This window comes from Trachypithecus francoisi, unplaced genomic scaffold, assembly GCF_009764315.1.
Source record: "Trachypithecus francoisi isolate TF-2019V2 unplaced genomic scaffold, Tfra_2.0 Lachesis_group3, whole genome shotgun sequence".
Taxonomy (NCBI): domain Eukaryota; kingdom Metazoa; phylum Chordata; class Mammalia; order Primates; family Cercopithecidae; genus Trachypithecus; species Trachypithecus francoisi.
The window spans coordinates 162142170-162161819 of NW_022681468.1; the positions used below are offsets into that span (position 1 = coordinate 162142170).

Genomic DNA, 19650 nt, shown 5'->3' on the forward strand with positions numbered 1-19650 from the left:
AGAAGACAGTTTGGACATTTCCTACAAAACTAAACACTTTTGCCATAAGATCCAGCAAATGCACTCCCTGGTATTCACACAAAGTCACTGAAAACCTAAGTCTGTACAAAAACCTGCACACCGATATTTACAGCAGTTTTATTCATAATTAGCAAAATGTGGAAGCAACCACAACAATGTCCTTCATTAGGTGAATATTCATTCACAAACTGTGATATGTCCAGAAAATGGAAAAAGAGAGGTACCTATGAAGACATGGAAGAAACTTTAATCCATATTAGTAAGTAAAAATAGTCATGATGAAACGGCTATATACTGCATGATTACAAGTATATAATATGCTGGAAAAGGTAAAGCTACAGACACAGTAAAAGGACTGGTGCAAGGAGTGGGAGGGAAGGAAAGATAAATAGGCAGAACACAGAGGATTTTGGGGCAGTGAAAACATTCTGTATGATACTATAATGGTGGATACATGTCGTTATACTTTGTTCAATGCCACAGAACGTACAGCACTAAGAACGATCCCTAATATAAACTACAGACTTGGGGTAATTATGATATATCAATATAGGCTCATCAGAAAGACATGTACCACTCTGATGGGAGATGGGCACTGACTAGGAGAGAATCTATACATGTGTGGAAGGAGGTACAGGGGAAATCTCTGTACCTTCCTCTCAATTCTGTGAACCTAGAACTCCTGTAAAAAAAAAAAAAAAAAATTTTTTTTTAAATAGAATACATACGATCCAGTAATCCAACACCTGGGTATACTCCCAAATGTGTTAATAACAGGTTCTCAAAAAAATATTTGTACACCCATGTTTATTTCAACATTACAATATTCAAGAAGTGGAAGCAACCTACACATCCATCAACAAATGGTTAAAGAAAATGTGGTATACATATATAACAAAATGTTATTCAGCCTAAAAAAACAAAAAGAAAGAAATCCTGTAATATGCTACAACACAAATGAACCTTGAGGACATTATGCTATGTGAAATAGTCCAGTCAACAAAAGACAAATACATAATGATTCCACTTATATGAAGTAACTAAAATAGTCAAATTTTAGAGGCAAAAAGTAGAATGGTATTTGCCAAGGAATAGGAAGAAGGGGGAAAAGAAGAGTTGTTCAATGAATGTAGTTTCTGTTTTACACGATGAAAAAGTTCTAGAGATCTGCTGCACAACAATGTGCACACAGTTAACCACAATCGTACTATACTAACTTCAAATCATTAATATCGTCCAGTTTGTTGTTTTTGACAATTTTTAAAAATCTACCCCATTTTTTTCTTTACCTCTTATATAAACTGATGAAAACCTGTTTTATCTTAGTCAATTATTTTATGACTACTGCTCCCCAGAGAAAAAATGACACGTGAAATACTACTACTTATCCATCTCCTGGGTCTGAGCAGTACATGTCAGGAACAAGAGGGAACTGTAGCTGGAAGACAGTAGAGGAGCCGTAGGACAAGTCTCAAAGAGCAGGAAGAAAAGGCGCAAAGAAAGAAAACAAGTTTAAGATAGTAGGAAAGCATTCAAAGACTGCAACCTGAGATAAGGGGTTTTCACTAAAGGTTTTGGGGTAAAACAGTTTGAGTTGGCATGCCTGTAGACATGGGAAGCAGCAGTGATGCAGAGGTGAACATTACTGTAGATAAAACAGATGGGAATTTGAGTTGCTAGGGAGTGAGGGGTTAATCAGATAAATAAAGATGGCAGCAGATTTGGGCAAGAGTGAAGAAGAGTTTAAGTTCAGGTATCAGTCTTCAAACACCAAGAAGAAACTGAGAGCTCACTAAAGGCAGATAGAGGATGACACAACCAGAAGGCATAAGCTTCAAAGGAGCAGGGATTTTGATGCTGAGAGAGTAACAGGAATAGTTGAAAGCAGCAGTGGAGAACACGGAAAACATACTGTGTGGGAGAAGAACATGTCCGGAGCTTACTGCACCTATAACCCAGCTTCTGTAACTGGAAATGAAGAATCTGCTTTAGACAGGTCATCACTTTTCACTACTTATTTTACTTGGCCTTCCTAAGAAATATAGACCTTTTAGAAACTATTGACTTTTGGGTCTAAGACACTATTTCTTGGTTTCCTCCCTTCTCTCTGGCTGTTTTTCAGAGACTTCGCTTTCAAATCTAGAGACATTTGTATTCTCCAGGGATCAGCTATTAGATACTTTCTCCTTTAAATTTCCCTTTGGACAGTTTCATCTTCTTTCAAGGATTGAGCAATAACTAAATGACTTCCAAATGTCTACTTCAGTATAAATTCTGCTTGTCAGGCTACATAAAATGGGCTCTTCCAGGAATTACAATGTTTAAAGAAAGAGAAAGTCACATGATTTCAATATGACAGAGATGACTACAGAGGAATAGCAATACAAAGAGAGGCAACTTAGCAGAGGTGAATCACAAAAGATGACTAGGAGCTGATGACACTAAGGGTGGGAAGAATGTTTCAGATAGAGGAAAATGAGTAAAAGCACAGGGACATGAGAACACGGTATTATAAGACAATTCCAAGCACTTCAAGAGCCTAAAGTTCAAGAAAAGTTTCAAAAATATGAAAACGGAGAGGCAGGGAGAAGCCAGATCATGGAAGACCTCACTGGCCATGATAAGTAATTCTTTTTTTAGCCGAAAGAGGAGTAATCTAATAAAAGCTAAAGACCTTCTCCTCATAAAAACACATGCACACTTCAGGAGTGCACATGCAGTCTTCCAGAAGATTCGTGACCCACTATACTCATAAACCATTAGATAAGAACTAAAACACAAGGAGTCACTGAAGGGTTTTAAGCAGCTAAGTGGCTGATAAAATTTGCCTTTCCAATAACTGAAACCAAAGTGGGCAAAACTGGAGGCAAGCAATCCAGTTAGGTGATGACTACTGTAATAGTCCGGACAAAGAATGTAGTAGTAGCAAGAAAAAAAAAAGATGAAATTGACTCAGGAAGTATTTAAAATAAGTAATTTGTAAGAGGTAAATAAGCTGGAAGAGCTAGACATAATGGGTAGGGTTTCTGGTGTGGGCAACAAGATATGCTACAAGCTTAGATGTTAATAAAAACAAGCGTTCATCCGCATGTAGTAAGTAATTTATTTATATTATGTCAGTGAATATTCAATTATCTTAAGAGGCAGACAGTACAAGTAGTTAAAAACAAAGAACTGGTGAATCAAAAAGTTCTGCTAATTTGGGGAAATAGCATCCCTTTTATTTTCATTAATCTCTTTTGGCTTTGATCCTCATTTGTAGCCGACAAGAAGTTCTATGTATTAAAGGTAAACTATTCTCATTAATGTGTCCAAAAATCTCTTGGGAATAATTAACACATAAATAAATTCAAAATTCACATGATTACAAAAATCTTTCCTTAGATAATCTCATAACATAGCCATCTTTTGCTCATTCTACTCTGAGAAGATTCAGCCAGAAGCAGTTCATCCATTCAACTATCCCTACTGTGAACTAGAAGTATGTTTCCTTACATTTTTTGAAACAGAAGATATAGATTTATATGATGCTTCATGTGGCAGAAAAGCAGGGCAGACTGTGACTCGTGTCACCCCCACACCTGATGCCTTTCATGGGCTCCTGCGTCTGTCAGAAGAAAGCAAAGGGCCTTAACGTGGTCCTGGTTTTCTACATCCAAATGCATTTTTTTCCACACCTCCCATCAGCTAACTCTACATTACAGCAATACGGAACTTCTTACTACTCAGTGGACTTGCTCTGCTGTCTTCTCTGATTACAGGTGTTATTCTTCCTGCCCAGAACACATGATTCTTAGTTATTCCCAATCATCCTCAAGGTTTCAGCTTATATATCACTTTTAAGATGATTAGGTATTCTTCCTCTGTAGTCTCATAGCAACCAGTACCTATTCTCACTATTATATGTTATAACTGCCTATTAATTAAATGGGAGGCTGAGGCATATGACCCAGTAACTTATTTACTGTTGTATCCTCAGAACCTAGCAAATTACAGAGCCTCAATGGAGATTTTTCAATTTCTCTTCTGATACTGTCTAGATAACAGTGTCAATTAAACCTACCTTCCTCTAATTATTTGACCTTGTAGGGAAATAGATGTCAGAATACCTCCTGGTTTCTTCAGCATATTGGAAGCATACAAAAGGACCTTGTCAATCTGGAGACCAAGAATATGATATCAGAACCTATAGGAGAGGATTCTGAAAATACGAGAACCACTTATTTGATTAAAGAGATTTACTTCAGAAAATATTTCAAGAAGTTACTTGTCCCATAAATGCTCAGATGTGTAAGTACACCGAAGTTGGAAGTCATATAGGAAATAAAAGCATCCAAGCTCTATTTCCATGGTCTACTCTGATTAAAAGGCTCAACTCTCCTATCAAATTTGAGATAATCATGTGGATTATGCAGCACAATGACTTGCTACATGTTAAACGCTCAAAAAGATGATAGGTGTTATTAGCCACATCCTACGGGCTGGGTACATACTTATTAGTTTATATATATACATAAACTGATCCTAAAAAATTCTTCCTACATTTCTGCAAGAGAATTAAAAAGGCAGAAACAAACATTTTGCATAAATTTACCAGCTTCATTCTTTCATGTAGGAAGTACTTACTGACTACCTACTGTATGCCAGGCACTGTCATTAGGCTTCCATTCTAGTGGTAAAGAAGCAAAACAACAAAGAAATCAATACGCAAGAAGTCAAATGACATTAAATCCCACGAAGAAAAATGCAGCAAGGTAAGGGGAATGTAGAAGATTGAACCTGATCATTCTTTGATGCAGCTGGTCAGAAAAAGCATCATTTGAGCAGAGAGCGCTCCCTGAATCAAGTGAGCAAGGAAGCCACATGGATTATCACAGAGAACGGTTGCAGGGTCACTGACAATAGTTATGAGACTTAAGATGACAAGGATCCAGTCACCGTAGACAGAGATGAGCAAGTTAGGTAGAGAGATCACAGAAGTGAAAGGAAGCCAGTTCATACAGGGCCATGTAAATCTCCAGATTTTACTTTTAAGATGGGAAGCCTCTGAGAAGTTCTGAGCATAATAAATAACATGGTTTAACTCAGATTTTAAAAACATCATTCTGGCTGCTACTAGAGAATACACTGTAAAGTGCAAGACTCCTGGGAAACAATTTCTTTCTTTTGCCAAAAGATGATGCCTTTAAATAGGGTAAACAGAAGTATAATGGCTTAAAAAAACATGAGGTATGGGTATTTTGAAGGTTAGCCAACAAGATTTACCAATAATTTGAATATGGGAATAGAGAAATTAAAAGATGCTTCCAAGGCCACATTGGTTGCACAGGAGGGAAAAAGAGCTGTTACTGACTGAGATGGCAAAACATTATGAAAGACGTAGGTTTGGGAGGATGAAAATCAGGAGCTCCACTTAGGACATGTTAAGTTTGAAAATGAGACTTAACTGTTGGATAAATGAGTCTACAGTTCAGGGGGCAAGAGTTGGTGATGGAAACAGGAGAGTTGTCAAAGCGTAGATTAAAAGCTCTAACCTAGAGAGAAAGAATAAAAACGTCCCCAGGACTGGGTCCAGGGGCATTTCTGACATTTACAGTAAACTGAACATTTATTAAAACTAACTTGCTTTATTGAACCATAAATCACTTGCTGTATTTACCCCTGCTCCATTTATAGTTATACACCTGAAAACATAGCCTTAGTGTTACAGGTAAAGAGTAAATACCAAACATAAAAAATCCAATCTGGTAGGGTGCAGCGGCTCACGCCTGTAATCCCAGCGCTCTGGAAGGCCGAGGCAGGCAGATCACGAGGTCAGGAGTTTGAGACCAGCCTGTCCAATACGGTCAAACTCCATCTCAAAAAAAAAAAAAAAATCTGAAGTTACTGAGAAACTGGTATGAAATCATTAAGAAAATTAAGGGGTCTAAATTAATACATACAAAGAGATCCCACAACATGGTTTTTATAAATTTAAACAAAATCCATGGCCAGGCACGGTGGCTCACGTATGTAATCCCAGCACTTTGTGAGGCCAAGGCAGGAGGATTACTTTGGGGCCAAGACTTCAAGACCAGCCTGGGCAACATAGTAAGACCCTGTCTCTACAGGAAAAAAAAAAAAAAAAATTAATGTTTTAGCCTGGTATGGTGGCATGTGCCTGTAGTCCCAGCTACTCAGGAGGCTGAGGCACGAGGATCACTTGAGCCCAGGAATTCAAAGTTGTAGTGAGCTCTGATCACACCACTGCACTCCAGCTCTGTCACTTATGACAGAGCAAGACACTGTCTCAAACAACAAGCAAACAAAACAAAAAACTAAAGTAATCCAGGTAAAATAAACACACAAATAAATGAAAAGATCTAGGTTATTGCATTAGTTCTGTTTCAAGGCTTAACCACAAAATGGTGTCCAGTTGTTAAAAATGTTTGCTTAGGAGTATTGATTTTTTTTTATTATGCTCTTCTACATCCTAGGAAATCGGCAACACTAAGAATTCCTAAAAACAAACAGGAGTGTTCTTTTAAGTGTATATAAATTATTATTTAAGATGCATTCAAGGCATTCGTTAGTTAAATTAAAATATAAAATGCATGTCAAAGTACACAAAAAAAATCATGCTTCAACAAATGTGGTATGTTGCCATTAATGGACAGTTAGTTCTCAGGTAAAACCAAGAATCCTTCATTATCTATTCTGTAAATTAGGACAAATACTATTAAGGTATTAGGTTGGTACAAAAGTAATTGAACAAACCCGGACCTACTCACGTCACTGAAAGTGCTGCCTGGCTATAGTCTCTAGATACAGGAATGTGAGAAATGGTAGCAGCCTTGAAGGTTTAGAGCTATATTCTCATACCAATTATGGCTAGAAACTTAAACAGCTCTACTGAGACATTATGGGAGGTCTAATTTCCTGTTACTCTACTTTAACACAGCCAAGTAAAACCGTAAGACAGCTTGCTTAATTCAACAAGGACTGAATGCCAGTGTCACCTGGAAACTTGTGACAAATAATCATGCCTCACACATTCATCCTTGGTTTTTACTACCAAATGCAAGCTTCATCTATCCTCTTCCATTCTAAACTTGACTCATCCTCCTAACCTCTTCCAGAAAGATCTCTAGAAACCCAGAGTCTTTCTGAAGACCCACAGGCTGTCCCCCATCTTCAACTACTTTACATAATGGCCCCTCAACTTCTTAGCTTTCACGAAAGCCTGGCTCTTCCCTGAAGGCACGGCCTATCATGCAACCCATTTATGTGACTCCTAAAACCCAAGTCCACCATTATTCTTCTAATTCTCTGTATTAAAAATAAACAAAAAAATTCCCTGTATTAAAAGCAAACAACAACAACAAAAAACTTGTAATTTGAAACTCACGTCATTTAACCGAATGCCTTCTCTTTCTCTCTGTTCTGGTCAACTAAACCCACATATTTAAGCCTCCACTTTGCCCCCAGTTACATCATCAGCAAAGTGACTTCAACGTCTCTGTACATGGTTCTATCCCAATACTCTAGGCCCCCAAAATATCTGCCTTTCTAAATTTGAGATATCTTCACCTCCTCATTTCAGCAAATCACTCCTTTGTCTTTGTTAGACATATTAAAACCTCTGATAATGATCATCTCAGCTATCTTTATAACAGTCTCACTCATACTCATATCCCCTTTCACCTATCACGACACCAGGTTTGGTGACAAATAAAAATGATACATATTTGGGAGGCAGAGGATGCAGTGAGCCAAGATCATGCGCGCTACTACACTGCAGCCTGAGTGACAAAGCAAGACTCCATCTCAAAAAAAAAAAAAAAAAAAAAAGATACGTACTTATTGTATATACATGATGTTCCAAAATATGTATACATTGTGGAATGGCTCGATCAAGCTAATTAATACATGCAATACCTCATATACTTACATTTTACAGTAGAACATTTAAAATCTACTCTTAGTGATTTCCCAGAATACACTGTTACTAACTAGTTTCCATGTTGTACAACAGATACCTTGAACAAATTCCTCTTAATTGAAATTTTGTGTCCTCTGACCAACATCTCTGCAACCCAGTTCATCTACCCCCAGCCCCTGGTAACCACCATTTTACATCTCTGAGTTAAGATTCCACATTTAAGAGAGATGTAGTATTTGCCTTTCTGTGGCTGGCTTACTTTACACAATGCCCTCCAGGTTCATCCCTGCTGTCACAGATGACAGCATTTCCTCCTTTTTATGGCTGAAGTGTATTCCACTGTGTATATATACCACATTTTCTTTATCCATGAACACTTAGGCTGATGCTGTATCATGGGTATTGCAAACAATACTGAAAGGAACATGGGAGTACAGATCTCTTCAGCACACTGATTTCATTTTTTGATATATATATACACATCCAAGTGTGACTGCTGAATCATATGGTAGTTCTATTTTTTAATTTCTAAGCAAACTTCATGCTACTTTCCATAAATGCTGTACTTATTTACATACCTACCATGTGCAAGATATCTCGTCTCCAAATCCTTATCATACTTTTAACAGCCATTCTAATGGCCATTTGAATGTCTTATTTTGAGAAATGTCTATTCAAGTCCTTTGTCCATTTCTTAACTGAGATGCTTACTATTGAGATATCTGAGTTCCTTATATATTTTGCATATTAATCCCTTAACAGATATATGGTTTGCAAATACTATCTTCCATTCTGTGAGCTGTTTTTTCATTCTGTAGATTTTTTCTTTTTGCCATGCAGAAGCTTTTTAGTTTGATGTGATCTCATTCATCTTTTATTTTTGTTGCCTGTGATTTGGGGTCATATCCAAAAAAATCACTGTCCACACCAATGTCATGTACATTTCTCCTATATTCTGGTAGTTCTACAGTTTCGGGTCTTACTTTTAAGACCTTAATCCATTTTAACTTGAATTTGGTATATGATGTGACATACAGGTCTGATTTCATTCTCCTGCATGTAGATATTCCGTTTTCCCAACATCGCCTATTGAACAGACTTCCCTTTCCCTGTGTTCCTTGCACCGTGTCCAAAATCAACTGACAGTTCGCGAATTTATTTCTATGCTCTCTATTCTGTTCTATGGGTCGATGTGTCTGTTTGTTTCTTTTGTTTTGTTTTTAAAAGACAGGGTCTTACTCTGTCATCCAGGCTGCAGTGCAGTGATGCAATCACAGTTCACTGTAACCTTGAGCTCCTGAGCTCTAGCAATCCTCCTCCTTCAGCCTCTCAGGTAGCTAGGACTACGGATACACAGCACCATGTCTGGCTTTAAAAATTTTTTTTTTTTGTAGAGACAGGGTCTCACTATGTTGCCCAGGCTGCTCTCAAACTCCTGGTTTCAAGTAATCCTTCTGCCTCAGCCTCCCCGAGTGCTGGGATACATGTGTGAGCAACTGTGCCCAGCCTGCGTGTCTACTTCTATGTGACTACCATGCTGTTGTAATTACTGTAGCTTTGTATTATATTTTGAAATCAGATAGTGTGATGTCTCCAGCTTTGTTCTTTTTACTCATGATAGCTTTGGCTATTTAGGATCTTATGTGGTTCCATATAAATTTTAGCATTGTTTTCTAGTTTTGTGAAATTTAACATTGGAATTTTGATAAGGATTGCATTAAAACTGTAGATTGCTTTGGATAATAGAAACATTTTACAATATTAATTCTTCCAATCCATAAACACAAGATAACTTTCTATTTATTTGTATCTTCTTCTATTTCTTTAATCAATGCTACATAGTTTTCAACTATTTGGTTAAAATTATTTCTAAGTACAATTATCCCTCGGTATCTGCTGGATATTGGTTCCAGGATCTCCCATAGATACCAAAATCCATGGATGCTCAAGTCCATTATATAAAATGGTATAGTATTTGCATACAACCTATACACATCCTCTCGTATGCTTTAAATCATTACTTAGTACCTAATACAACATAAATGCTACGTAGTTGCTATACTGTAGTTTTCTTATTGTATAAGAAAACAGTATTTTTTATTGTTGTATTTTTTCCTCAAACATTTTCATCCAAATGTGGATTCAATTCGCAAATGTAGAACCACCGACACTGGGAGCCACTGCATGTTTTGTTTTTGGTACCTATTATAAATGGAATTGTCTTCTTGATTTCTCTTTTGGATAATCTGTGATTAATGTACAGAAATTCTACTGATTTTTGTATCTTGATTTTGTATCTTACAAATTTACTGAATTTGTTTATCAGTTCTGATAGTTCTCTGGTGGAGTCTTTAGGGTTTTTTATATACAAGATCATGTCATCTTCAAACAGGTGCAACAATGTCTTCCTTTCCTACTGGGATGCCTTTTCTTTCTCTTGCCCAATTGCTCTCGCAAGCACTTCCAGTACTGTGTTGAATAGAAATGGCATTCTCGTTTTCTTCCTAACCTCAAAAGAAAAGCTTTCAACTTTTCAACATTCAGTATAATGCTAGCAGTGGATCTGTCAATATGGCCTTTATTTTATAGAGGTATATTCCTTCTATATTTAATTTGTGAGAGTTTTTAGCACAAAAGAACGCTGAATTCTGTCAAATGCTTTTTCTCAATTATCTATTGAGATGATCATACGGTTCTGGCCTTTGTTCTTCTAATGTGGTGTACCACATTTTATGGATTCGGGTCTGTTGGATAATCCTTGTACCCTTGAGGTAAATCCCATGTGATCACAGTAAATCATCCTTTTAATACGCTGTTGAATTTAGTTATTATTTTCTTCAGAATTTCTGCATCTAAATTAAGAATACAGGTCTGTAATTTTCTTATCCTGGAGAGTTCTTGTTTGGCTTTGGTATCCAAGTAATGTTCATCTCCCAAAATGAGTCTGAAAATATTCCTTCTTCTTAAATTTCTCATAAAATTTTGAGAACAATTTGTACTAGTTCTTCTTTAAATGTCTGCTAGAATTCAGCTGTAATGTCACCAAGTCTTGGGCTTCCTTTGGTGGGAAGTTTATATAGGAAGGATTATAACTGATACAATCCTTGTCACTGGACTGTTCAAATTTTTAATTTCATGACTAAGCCTGGGCAAGTCTAGGAATTTATCTGTTTCTTCTATGGTAATCAATTTGTTGGCATATAATTGTTCAGTCTCTTATGATCCTTTTATTTCTTGTACTTCTCTGGTATCAGCTGCAATGGGTCCTCTTTCATTTCTGATTTAACTTGAGTCATCTCTTTTTTTCTTAGTCTAGCTAAAGACTTGTTGCTTTTATCATCAAAAAACACAACTCTTAATTTTTTTGATCCTGAGTCATCTTTTTCCTTAGTCTAGCCAAATAACCTGTCTTTTAAGTTCAGATTATTTTGTCTGTTTGCTCAATTCTACTTTTAATGCTCTTTTGCATTTTTCATTCAATTTATTGCATTTTCAGCTTCAGAATTCGTTTTTTACAAAATAATTTCAATCTTGAAATTTCTCATTTTGATTGTTTTCCTGATTTTGTTGAATTGTTTATCTGCATTTTCTTGAAATTCATTGATCTTCCTTAAACAATTACCTTGAATTCTTTGTCAGGCAGTTCATATATCTCCATTTATTTATGGTTGGTTCACGTGCCTTATTGTGTTCCTTTGACTGGTGTCACATTTCCCTGACTGTTCTTGATCCTTATAGTCATGTGTTGGCACCTGCACATTTGAAGAAGCTGAGACTTGTTCCAGTCTTTGCAGAGCGACTTTATCAGGGAAAGTCCTTCACCAGTCGGCCTGTCCAGAGATGCAGCCTGAGTCCACAGGGGCTGGCCTGGAGTCTGGGTCAGCAGGACAGGTCCTGCAGCCTTGGTACACAGGTGCTGGCCTGGCATCCTGGTCTACCAGAGTGAGCCTGAACCCTGGGTCTGCAAGGACCAGTGTGAAGGCTGGATAGGTGGGTGTTGGCCTAGAATTTGGATCACAAGGGGCTGGCCAAGTACTGGGTATGAACCCTTGTTCTGCAGGGATGTGAGGCCACAGGGGCCGATCTAGAGGGCAGGGCTACAGGGACCAGCCTAGCACTAGACAGGCTTGGAGTCTAGGGCTATGGGATCCAGCCTGGTGCCGGGGTGGGCCTGTAGTCTTGGTTTATGCGTATTGACTTGAAGTCTGGGACCATAGGGGCCTGCCTAGCACTGAGTTTTACTGGGGCAAGCTCAATGTTAGGGTCTAAGTCTGGTGTACACTTCCCCTCCTTCCTCCAGGTGGACAGTATCTCTCTCCATGATGGGCTGTCAGGGACTGAGGGAGGTGTGATGCAAGTAATGTAAAACTGTCCTTCTTACCCTTTTCAATGTGTCTTTTCTTATTTGTGTGGCACATTCAGGTAATCTCTCATCTGGTTTCTTAGCTCTTATATTTTTGTGTGTGGATAGTTGTTCAAATTGATGGTTCCACAATGAGATGGGTGCTGCAAAATGCTAGTCTGCCATCTTGCTGTTATCGAGACCTAAGGCTTTTCTTAAAACAACTCAACACTTCAGTCTTGCATCCCAACCTTCCCAATCATGGCCATCATCAACAGCATATGAATTCAAATACTCCAATGTTAACATCTTATGCACATGCCACTAGTGATTCTGTTTCATCAGCTCTGCTAATATCCAACCCTAAAATACCATGCAAAATCTTCTATTGGAGAAAAGTCTTGAAATTTCAAGTGTGATAAGGTCTTTAATCTTAACTAGCCACTCAGTGGAATGAGATTCTCCTAATCTGATATGGTTTCTGATTTCTGGTAGCCAGCCAAGACTCTCAATAACTTCTGATCCACTTCTTCACCCATTCCTCTCAGTAGCTTCCTAAGTTTTCAGTCTTCTCAAAACCTCTGAACAAACCCTTTATTCCACAAAATATTATTAAAAAATATTTCATAAAAAGTTTCATGGTCACTAACCTACAGTAAGATACTACCTTACACCCACTAGAATGACTACTATTAAAGCACACACACACAAATATGCGATGGCAAGGATGTCGAGAAACTGGACCCCTTGTGCACTAGTGGTAGAAATGCAAAGCTACAATTGCTCTGGAAAAGAGTATGGCAGTTTCTCAAAATTTTAAAAATAAAATTACCATATGATCCAACAACTCCACTTCTGGGTATGTATGCAAAACAATTCAAAGCAGGGTCTCAAAAAGATATTTGTACACTCCTGTTCATATCAACATTATCTGTAATAGCTAAAACATGGAAGCAACCTGAGTGCTCACCAACAGGTAAACAGATAAGCAAAATGTGGTATATACATACAATAAAACATTACTCAGCCTGAAAAAGGAAGCAAATTTTGAAACATGCTAAACATAGATGAAACTTGAGGACACTGCGAAGTAAAATAAGTCAATCATAAAAGGGCAAAAACTGTATGATTTGCACAAAAACTATATGATGGTACTTAGAGCAGTCAAAATTAGACACAAAGTAGAATAATGGTTGTCAGAGGCTGTGAAGATAAGGAAATGAGGAATTATTATTTAACGGGTACAGAGTTTCAGTTCTGCAAAATAGTTCTGATGGTGACTGTGCAACAATATTAATATACTTAATACCACTGAGCCAAATACTTAAAAATGGTGAAACGGAAAATTTTACATTATGTGTATTTTACAACAATTTTTAAAAACTTAAATGACAAGTCACATGGCTGAGTCACATAAATTTGAGAAATACATTTTATAGTCATTTCTTGCAGATTCACAACATACACCAGCATTTAAATAGGGTTAAGATATTTTCAGTAAGAATATCTTGATTTTTCCAACCTCACCCACAATTACAATTAATATCACACATCCATCTCAACTTCCTTCTTCTAATTTCATTAGATGGGCATCTTTCCTCTTATTCAAGGTCAATCACTACATCTGCATTTTTCTTTCTTTTATATTACCTGTATGAGAGATACACCTGTATTTTTCATTCTAATCCTTACTACTTTGAAAAACTTTGCTTTGATAATTACTACTTCTATTATCTGAAACATCTTTAGTCTTTACAATAAATTCACTAAAGTCTTACTTCATGTTCTCAATGTTTTTTAAATCCAGAAAAATTTATCTTGAATTCCTATTATACCACTGTCATTGTTAAGGTTCTCACTGACTGAACTACCTTACCACCACACGTTTCTCTTCAATCCTTTCTCTGCTGCAAGGTTATTAAAAATACACGTTTGACAAACTACTATCTACCTACTGAGCAATTTCTTTGCTGACTCCCAAATACCTTTCTATCACATCTTATCTTCTTCATTTTCCTACCTCTCAGCTAGCTTATGATCTATAAGTCCTCAACTGCCTATTGTCCCCTACTCCCTATGCTGCTTCTGAACTTTGGCTCATACTTCTGCCTAGAATAAGCCGGTCATGCTTCTACCTGCCTGATTCCCTGTGACATTTCAAGACTGAACTAAGCATTTCCTGGCCACTCTTACCTCCCTGCCATCTATACTGGATTCCTGCTGCATACCTGGGTACTCACTCCAGTACTCCTTTATGTTACTATTGTATTCTGGATACCATTCCACCTCATTGACTGAAATTATTTGCTTCCGCATCTTTCACTCTGAGTATAATATAAATTTCTGTAGGGTGAAAACTAATTATTGTGCATCTCTGTATCTATAACATAGTACTGACGCCTTAAACATGGTAGGCGTTGAGATTGTTAAACTTAACTCTTTCCTCAATTTCCCTATTTCCTTACAACTGCTACCAGGGAAGCAAAAAGACTAAGAATTCAGGCGTGTGCAATTATCTATCTAGTAGTAGAAATCTAGTAAACTGTTACCAAGGTTTAGAGTTATCTGGTAGGAAGAAAAGTAGGTATGTTCCTATGTCCCAATTTACTGCTAAAGGATTCCTTTCGTTTAACCAGAAATTATTTAGAAATAATGTGACATAATTTAAAGCAGTCTAGGGCAACTCAAAATAAGATAGCACAGTCTCAACCAAGTCACACTTACATTCGGCTAGCTTCAATGTCGTCAGACTGAGGTTCTCCTGATCTGTAAAACGCAATTGAGAAACAGTTAGCAAAATATTCCATACTCCAAAAAAAGGTAGACATATTTAGGAAGACAAATTCGTAAACAAGATTTCAGCACTAAATAAAACAGTTTTAAAAATAAAGACGTAAACATGAAAGAAAGTGGTCAGATCAGGTGGCCATACAACACATTTATTTTAACGGTTGGACTATCAAAAAACTCAATGCATCTTTTTTAAAGGAAACTGTAAACACTATACATAGATACCAACAGACAAGCCATTATAAGCCATAATTATTCACAAAGTCAAATAAGTGTAATAAAACACACAACTATAAAACTTCCTATAGCCAAGTATTGGTTATCCACATTAACAAAGGTACTCACTGGTATTCACTTGCAGTATTAACCTTTAGATTAGTGGTTCAGTAAACTATTCCCTAGGCAGACCGACTAAAGCCTAGGCCAGCCATGTAGTTTTGTAAATGAAGTTTTATTGGGATGCAGCCATACTCATTCATTTAGGTATCATCTATGGCTGCTTTCACGCTAAAAGGACAGAGCTGAGGACTCGTGGCAGAAACCACATGGCCCACAAAGCCTAAAATATTTATTTTCTGGCCCTTAAGAACAAATGTGCCAACTGCTACCGCTACTCTAGACAATTCAAACTAAAATCCAATACCTTGGTAAAAATTTAAAGACACTTAAATCAGATATAACATCCAAATGATGATTATCTTGGTTCAAAAATGAAATTGTTTCCCTAAAAATACACTTACTGTAGGTATTACCTGTCAAAAGTGTATCACCTGAGGTAAAGTTTTGCACTGGATAGCTGTGAATTAACTTCCGTTTTAAATAGTTGCCAGTTACTTTGTTATTTCTAAATATACCACTGCTCTCTTAAGTAGAAATATTTAAAATTCTAAGTCACTAAAAAGCCTTTCATTTTCATTTCACGAGACATGAATCAGTATTTCCCTATCTCTAACATGTCGTTAAAAATAAGTTCCTGTTACCCTATTCACTTTTACAAACAGCATCAGCAACAATGAATGATGTAAGGCGAGTCAATATAATACGGATTTCTAACACTTAGAAATTCCCAAACTAGATAAAATGTTTTTTGAGGTCAAAAGCTAAATTTTCTAATTGGCATTACAAAGTTCTGATTTGTGAACTTCTCACTGACTTTAGGCTTCCAACTTTAAGCAACTCTAACAAGAACCTTAAAAATCAGGGTCTCACACACACACACACACACACACACACACACACACACACACACCTGTTTGATAAATTTCTTAGCTTAAAAACAAAACAAACAAAAAAACCACTTCACTTCTTTATCAGACTCTCAAAATTATCCTCACTGCAATTCATTCAGATTCCAAGGACAAGAATGGAAAAGAAAAAAAAAAAGACTCCAGCAGCTCAAATATTTATTTTAGATCTTCTTTGCAATGTATTTAAATTTTCAATTTTGCACAAAATTACGTAAGAACTAAAAACTGGGGCATGCTGGAGGTGGCAGTGACTTGGCAGTGACACAAATGCAAAAATTTCACTCCACCCTCTCCCCCAGGGAGCAAGCAAATCACCTATGTGACACACCTGGTCTCCACCAGCCTTGTGGGTAAGTACCCCAAGATTACTTCCAAACTTGTATCTCCCAGACAGAAGAGCTAAAAATTGATGATAACCCCATGTACCAGCTGACTCATTTTTGAAAGTGCGACCCTCCAGCATCAGATGTCATACTGTAAGGAGGCAGAGCTGGCTTGCAAAACAAAAAATAAACCTGCTGGCACTGAGGGAAGAGAGGCAGATTAGAAGCTTTCAAACACGTAGGCAGCAAAACTTTCAAAATTAACAGGGAAAGAGAAGAAGATGGGGGAAAAAATGAGGACATGATGATAGGAAAATAAAAATATTACTGCAAAAAGGTAAGACACAAGATGGAAAACAAATCTAAGTCTTAGAAGTACAATATGTAACTGTTACAAAGTTTTGAGATCCTGAAATGGGATAGAATTTAAATATATTATCAAATGATAACTATATCTGTCTTCCCAATTTCTGTTTCCTAAGCAAGAGAATATGTGAACTTTGGCATCAAAATGTCACCAAACTGTAATATATTAATTACCACTTTTTACATATATTAAAGAAGGCTATTAAAAACCATTGATAAGACAAACTAAGTAAACCAATCCAGTACAGAAGGACAAGGACTGAAAGATTATTACCTTAAAATAAATCTGTCCTGGGTCTATTAAACATAGCAAAGTTGTTCTATTCAAATTGCAAATTGTTTTATAATCAAGAGAAAAATGAATATATACAGAACTAGCAGACATTTTTCTTGCAGTGAATATTAATAATTTGTCTGAATAAATTTCTACTCATCCTAATAACAGTATATTTCTAGAATAGTCTAAATAAGTTACCAAAAAAATCCCAAGGTTAGAATTCAAACTCTCAAAACTATGAAATATGCTAGGTGTGGTGGTTCATGTCTGTAATCTCAGCACTTTGGGAGGTCAAGGCATAAGGATCACTTGAGCTCAGGAGTTCAAGATCAGCCTGGGCAACATGATGAAACCTCATCTCTTAGCCAGGTGTGGTGGTGGCGCCTTTAGTCCCAGCTACTTGGGAGGCTGGGGTGGGAGGGTCACTTGAGCCCAGGAAGTCAAAGCTGCAGTGAGCTGTGATCATGCCACTGCACTCCAGCCTGGGCAACGGAGTGAGACCTTGTCTGGAAACAAACAAACATAAACTCTGAAATACACACCACCTAGTAATAGTTCCCAAGCTTGACTTGGGCTCCTAAAGAGTCTACTTATTCTTTTACTGCCAAGTTGCTGGAAGTAAGACTCCTGTATGTGCTTGTAAATGCAGAACATATAATCTAATTCAAAACATATAACCAAAGGGAAATTTTTGTATTAAACTATTGACTTAGGCTATCCTCAAGTGTGTCAGAATAACAAGTCAGAAAAGAAATTTTAAAACTGAAACAATAACCAAGTAACATTAGATAATAAAAAGTAAATCTTAGAAGAGTCTCAATTTTAGGTCTTGATTTGAATCGCAGAAAATATGATCACAAAACGCCCACTAATCTGAATACTGCAGCATGAGCTAGCAAATTCAAATGGTGGCTCACTTCCAATAACACTGGTGCAGCTTCTCCATCCTGCAAGCCACTCCTTTTACCTCCACTGTAACTCTCTAGGAGAGAAAAGTATACTAGTTTTATTAATGTCATAAAAACTTCTAGAGAAATGTTTAGTTAAAACGTTCACCACATAAAAGGCATACTTTAAAATACATATTGAGAAATTTTTCATGTTTTCTATAAGGTTTATAGTAAAGTGTTTAAAACTTTGAAGTTTTTTGAGAAATACTTTCCTGTTTATCCATACAGATAGGTCTTTGATAGTGGCTACTGATATTTTTAGTAAGAAAAAAGACACTAAAATATTTTAAGGAGATTAAATGAAGCAGGTCAACTCTCAGGCCCACTATTCTTAGCAATATTCCTGCCAACTATACATTGTCTTCATTTCTACAGTATGTATTTCACTTTACAATGACAGCCTTTTAAAGGCTGTAAAATAATTCAAAATTACCTTTTACAAGCTGTGGCCATTCGGTGACATCAGGGTGATCACAGCTTTGAGTCACTGATTAAAAACAGGTTGTCACACCAGTCTAGCTGCTACCTTGATCTGAGCGTAGGCTTAATAACTCTAATAAATTAAACAAACCTTTGGTTAGAACACTTTAATATATAAACCCAATTCATTGTTCAAAAAATAATTTTCAAAGCTTCAAATTAGGTGTCAATGCAAAATTCATCAGAAGAGTAATTATTATAGAAAAGTTTTTAAGGACTATTTTCCAGCATTTTGTTTTTCTTAAATGATCTCTTCATTTGAGAAAATGTAATAATATCTTGTACTTTTATGTCATGTTACACTTTATGAAGCATTTTGGTCAATAATACCTTGAGTCTTATAACTTTTGCTTTACCTAATCGAGACAGATAATAGAGTAAGAATTTTTTAAAACAAACAAAAAAAAATAAAGCAGCCTCCGAGTGATTAACTGACTTGCCCAAGATTTTGGAACTACTGTTGAAGGAACGACTAAAATCCAGATATACTGACTTCCTATCAAGGGATGGATTTTTTTGTTTGTTTGTTTTGGCTTAGTTTTGCTATACTGGGTTTCAAGATTTAAGTATACGTAATGAGTAAAGATTCACAACATAGATTGAGATCTTTCAAATATGGCAAGTTTAAGTGGGGACTAATTTACTCAAAAGATTCTTAAGCTGATAGAGAAATCAGTCACCAAGTAGGCAAATGCTTAATGGAATAGTTACACACATACACATAAACACACACACACATAAACACAAAGTCTAGTCCTACTAACTCTATGCTTAAGTAGGGTCATTTAACATCAGTCAAAACCCCTTAAGTACTGCATGAAAATATGTTCTACTCTTTCTTGGCCATAAATCTACTAAGATTTAATTTCATGAAAAAGTATGGCAAAAGATGAAAGCATATCCTCCTCCCTCAACCAAGTATCTTTTTAACCC

At 36.6% G+C, this 19650-nt stretch overlaps 1 protein-coding gene and 1 long non-coding RNA gene across 12 annotated transcripts in view; one reads left to right on the forward strand and one right to left on the reverse strand.

The window, feature by feature from the left end:
• The window catches only part of LOC117070982, a 149660-nt gene that overhangs the window by 121236 nt on the left and 8774 nt on the right, over window positions 1-19650 (forward strand). The window lies entirely within an intron of this gene.
• Window positions 1-19650, reverse strand: part of UBE3A (ubiquitin protein ligase E3A) — a 102179-nt gene that overhangs the window by 53387 nt on the left and 29142 nt on the right. For 3 of the 10 annotated variants that reach the window (XM_033190759.1, XM_033190770.1, XM_033190760.1), the window contains exons 3-5: window positions 18671-18790; window positions 18205-18269; window positions 15009-15050 (exon numbers count right to left, since the gene is read on the reverse strand). In XM_033190759.1, the coding sequence (XP_033046650.1) occupies window positions 15009-15050; window positions 18205-18233 (71 nt within the window). In that variant the 5' untranslated portion in view covers window positions 18234-18269; window positions 18671-18790. Of the gene's footprint in view, window positions 1-15008; window positions 15051-16649; window positions 18791-19650 lie in introns of all 10 variants that reach the window. The other 7 variants (XM_033190761.1, XM_033190762.1, XM_033190768.1 and 4 more) reach the window with 5 other exon arrangements.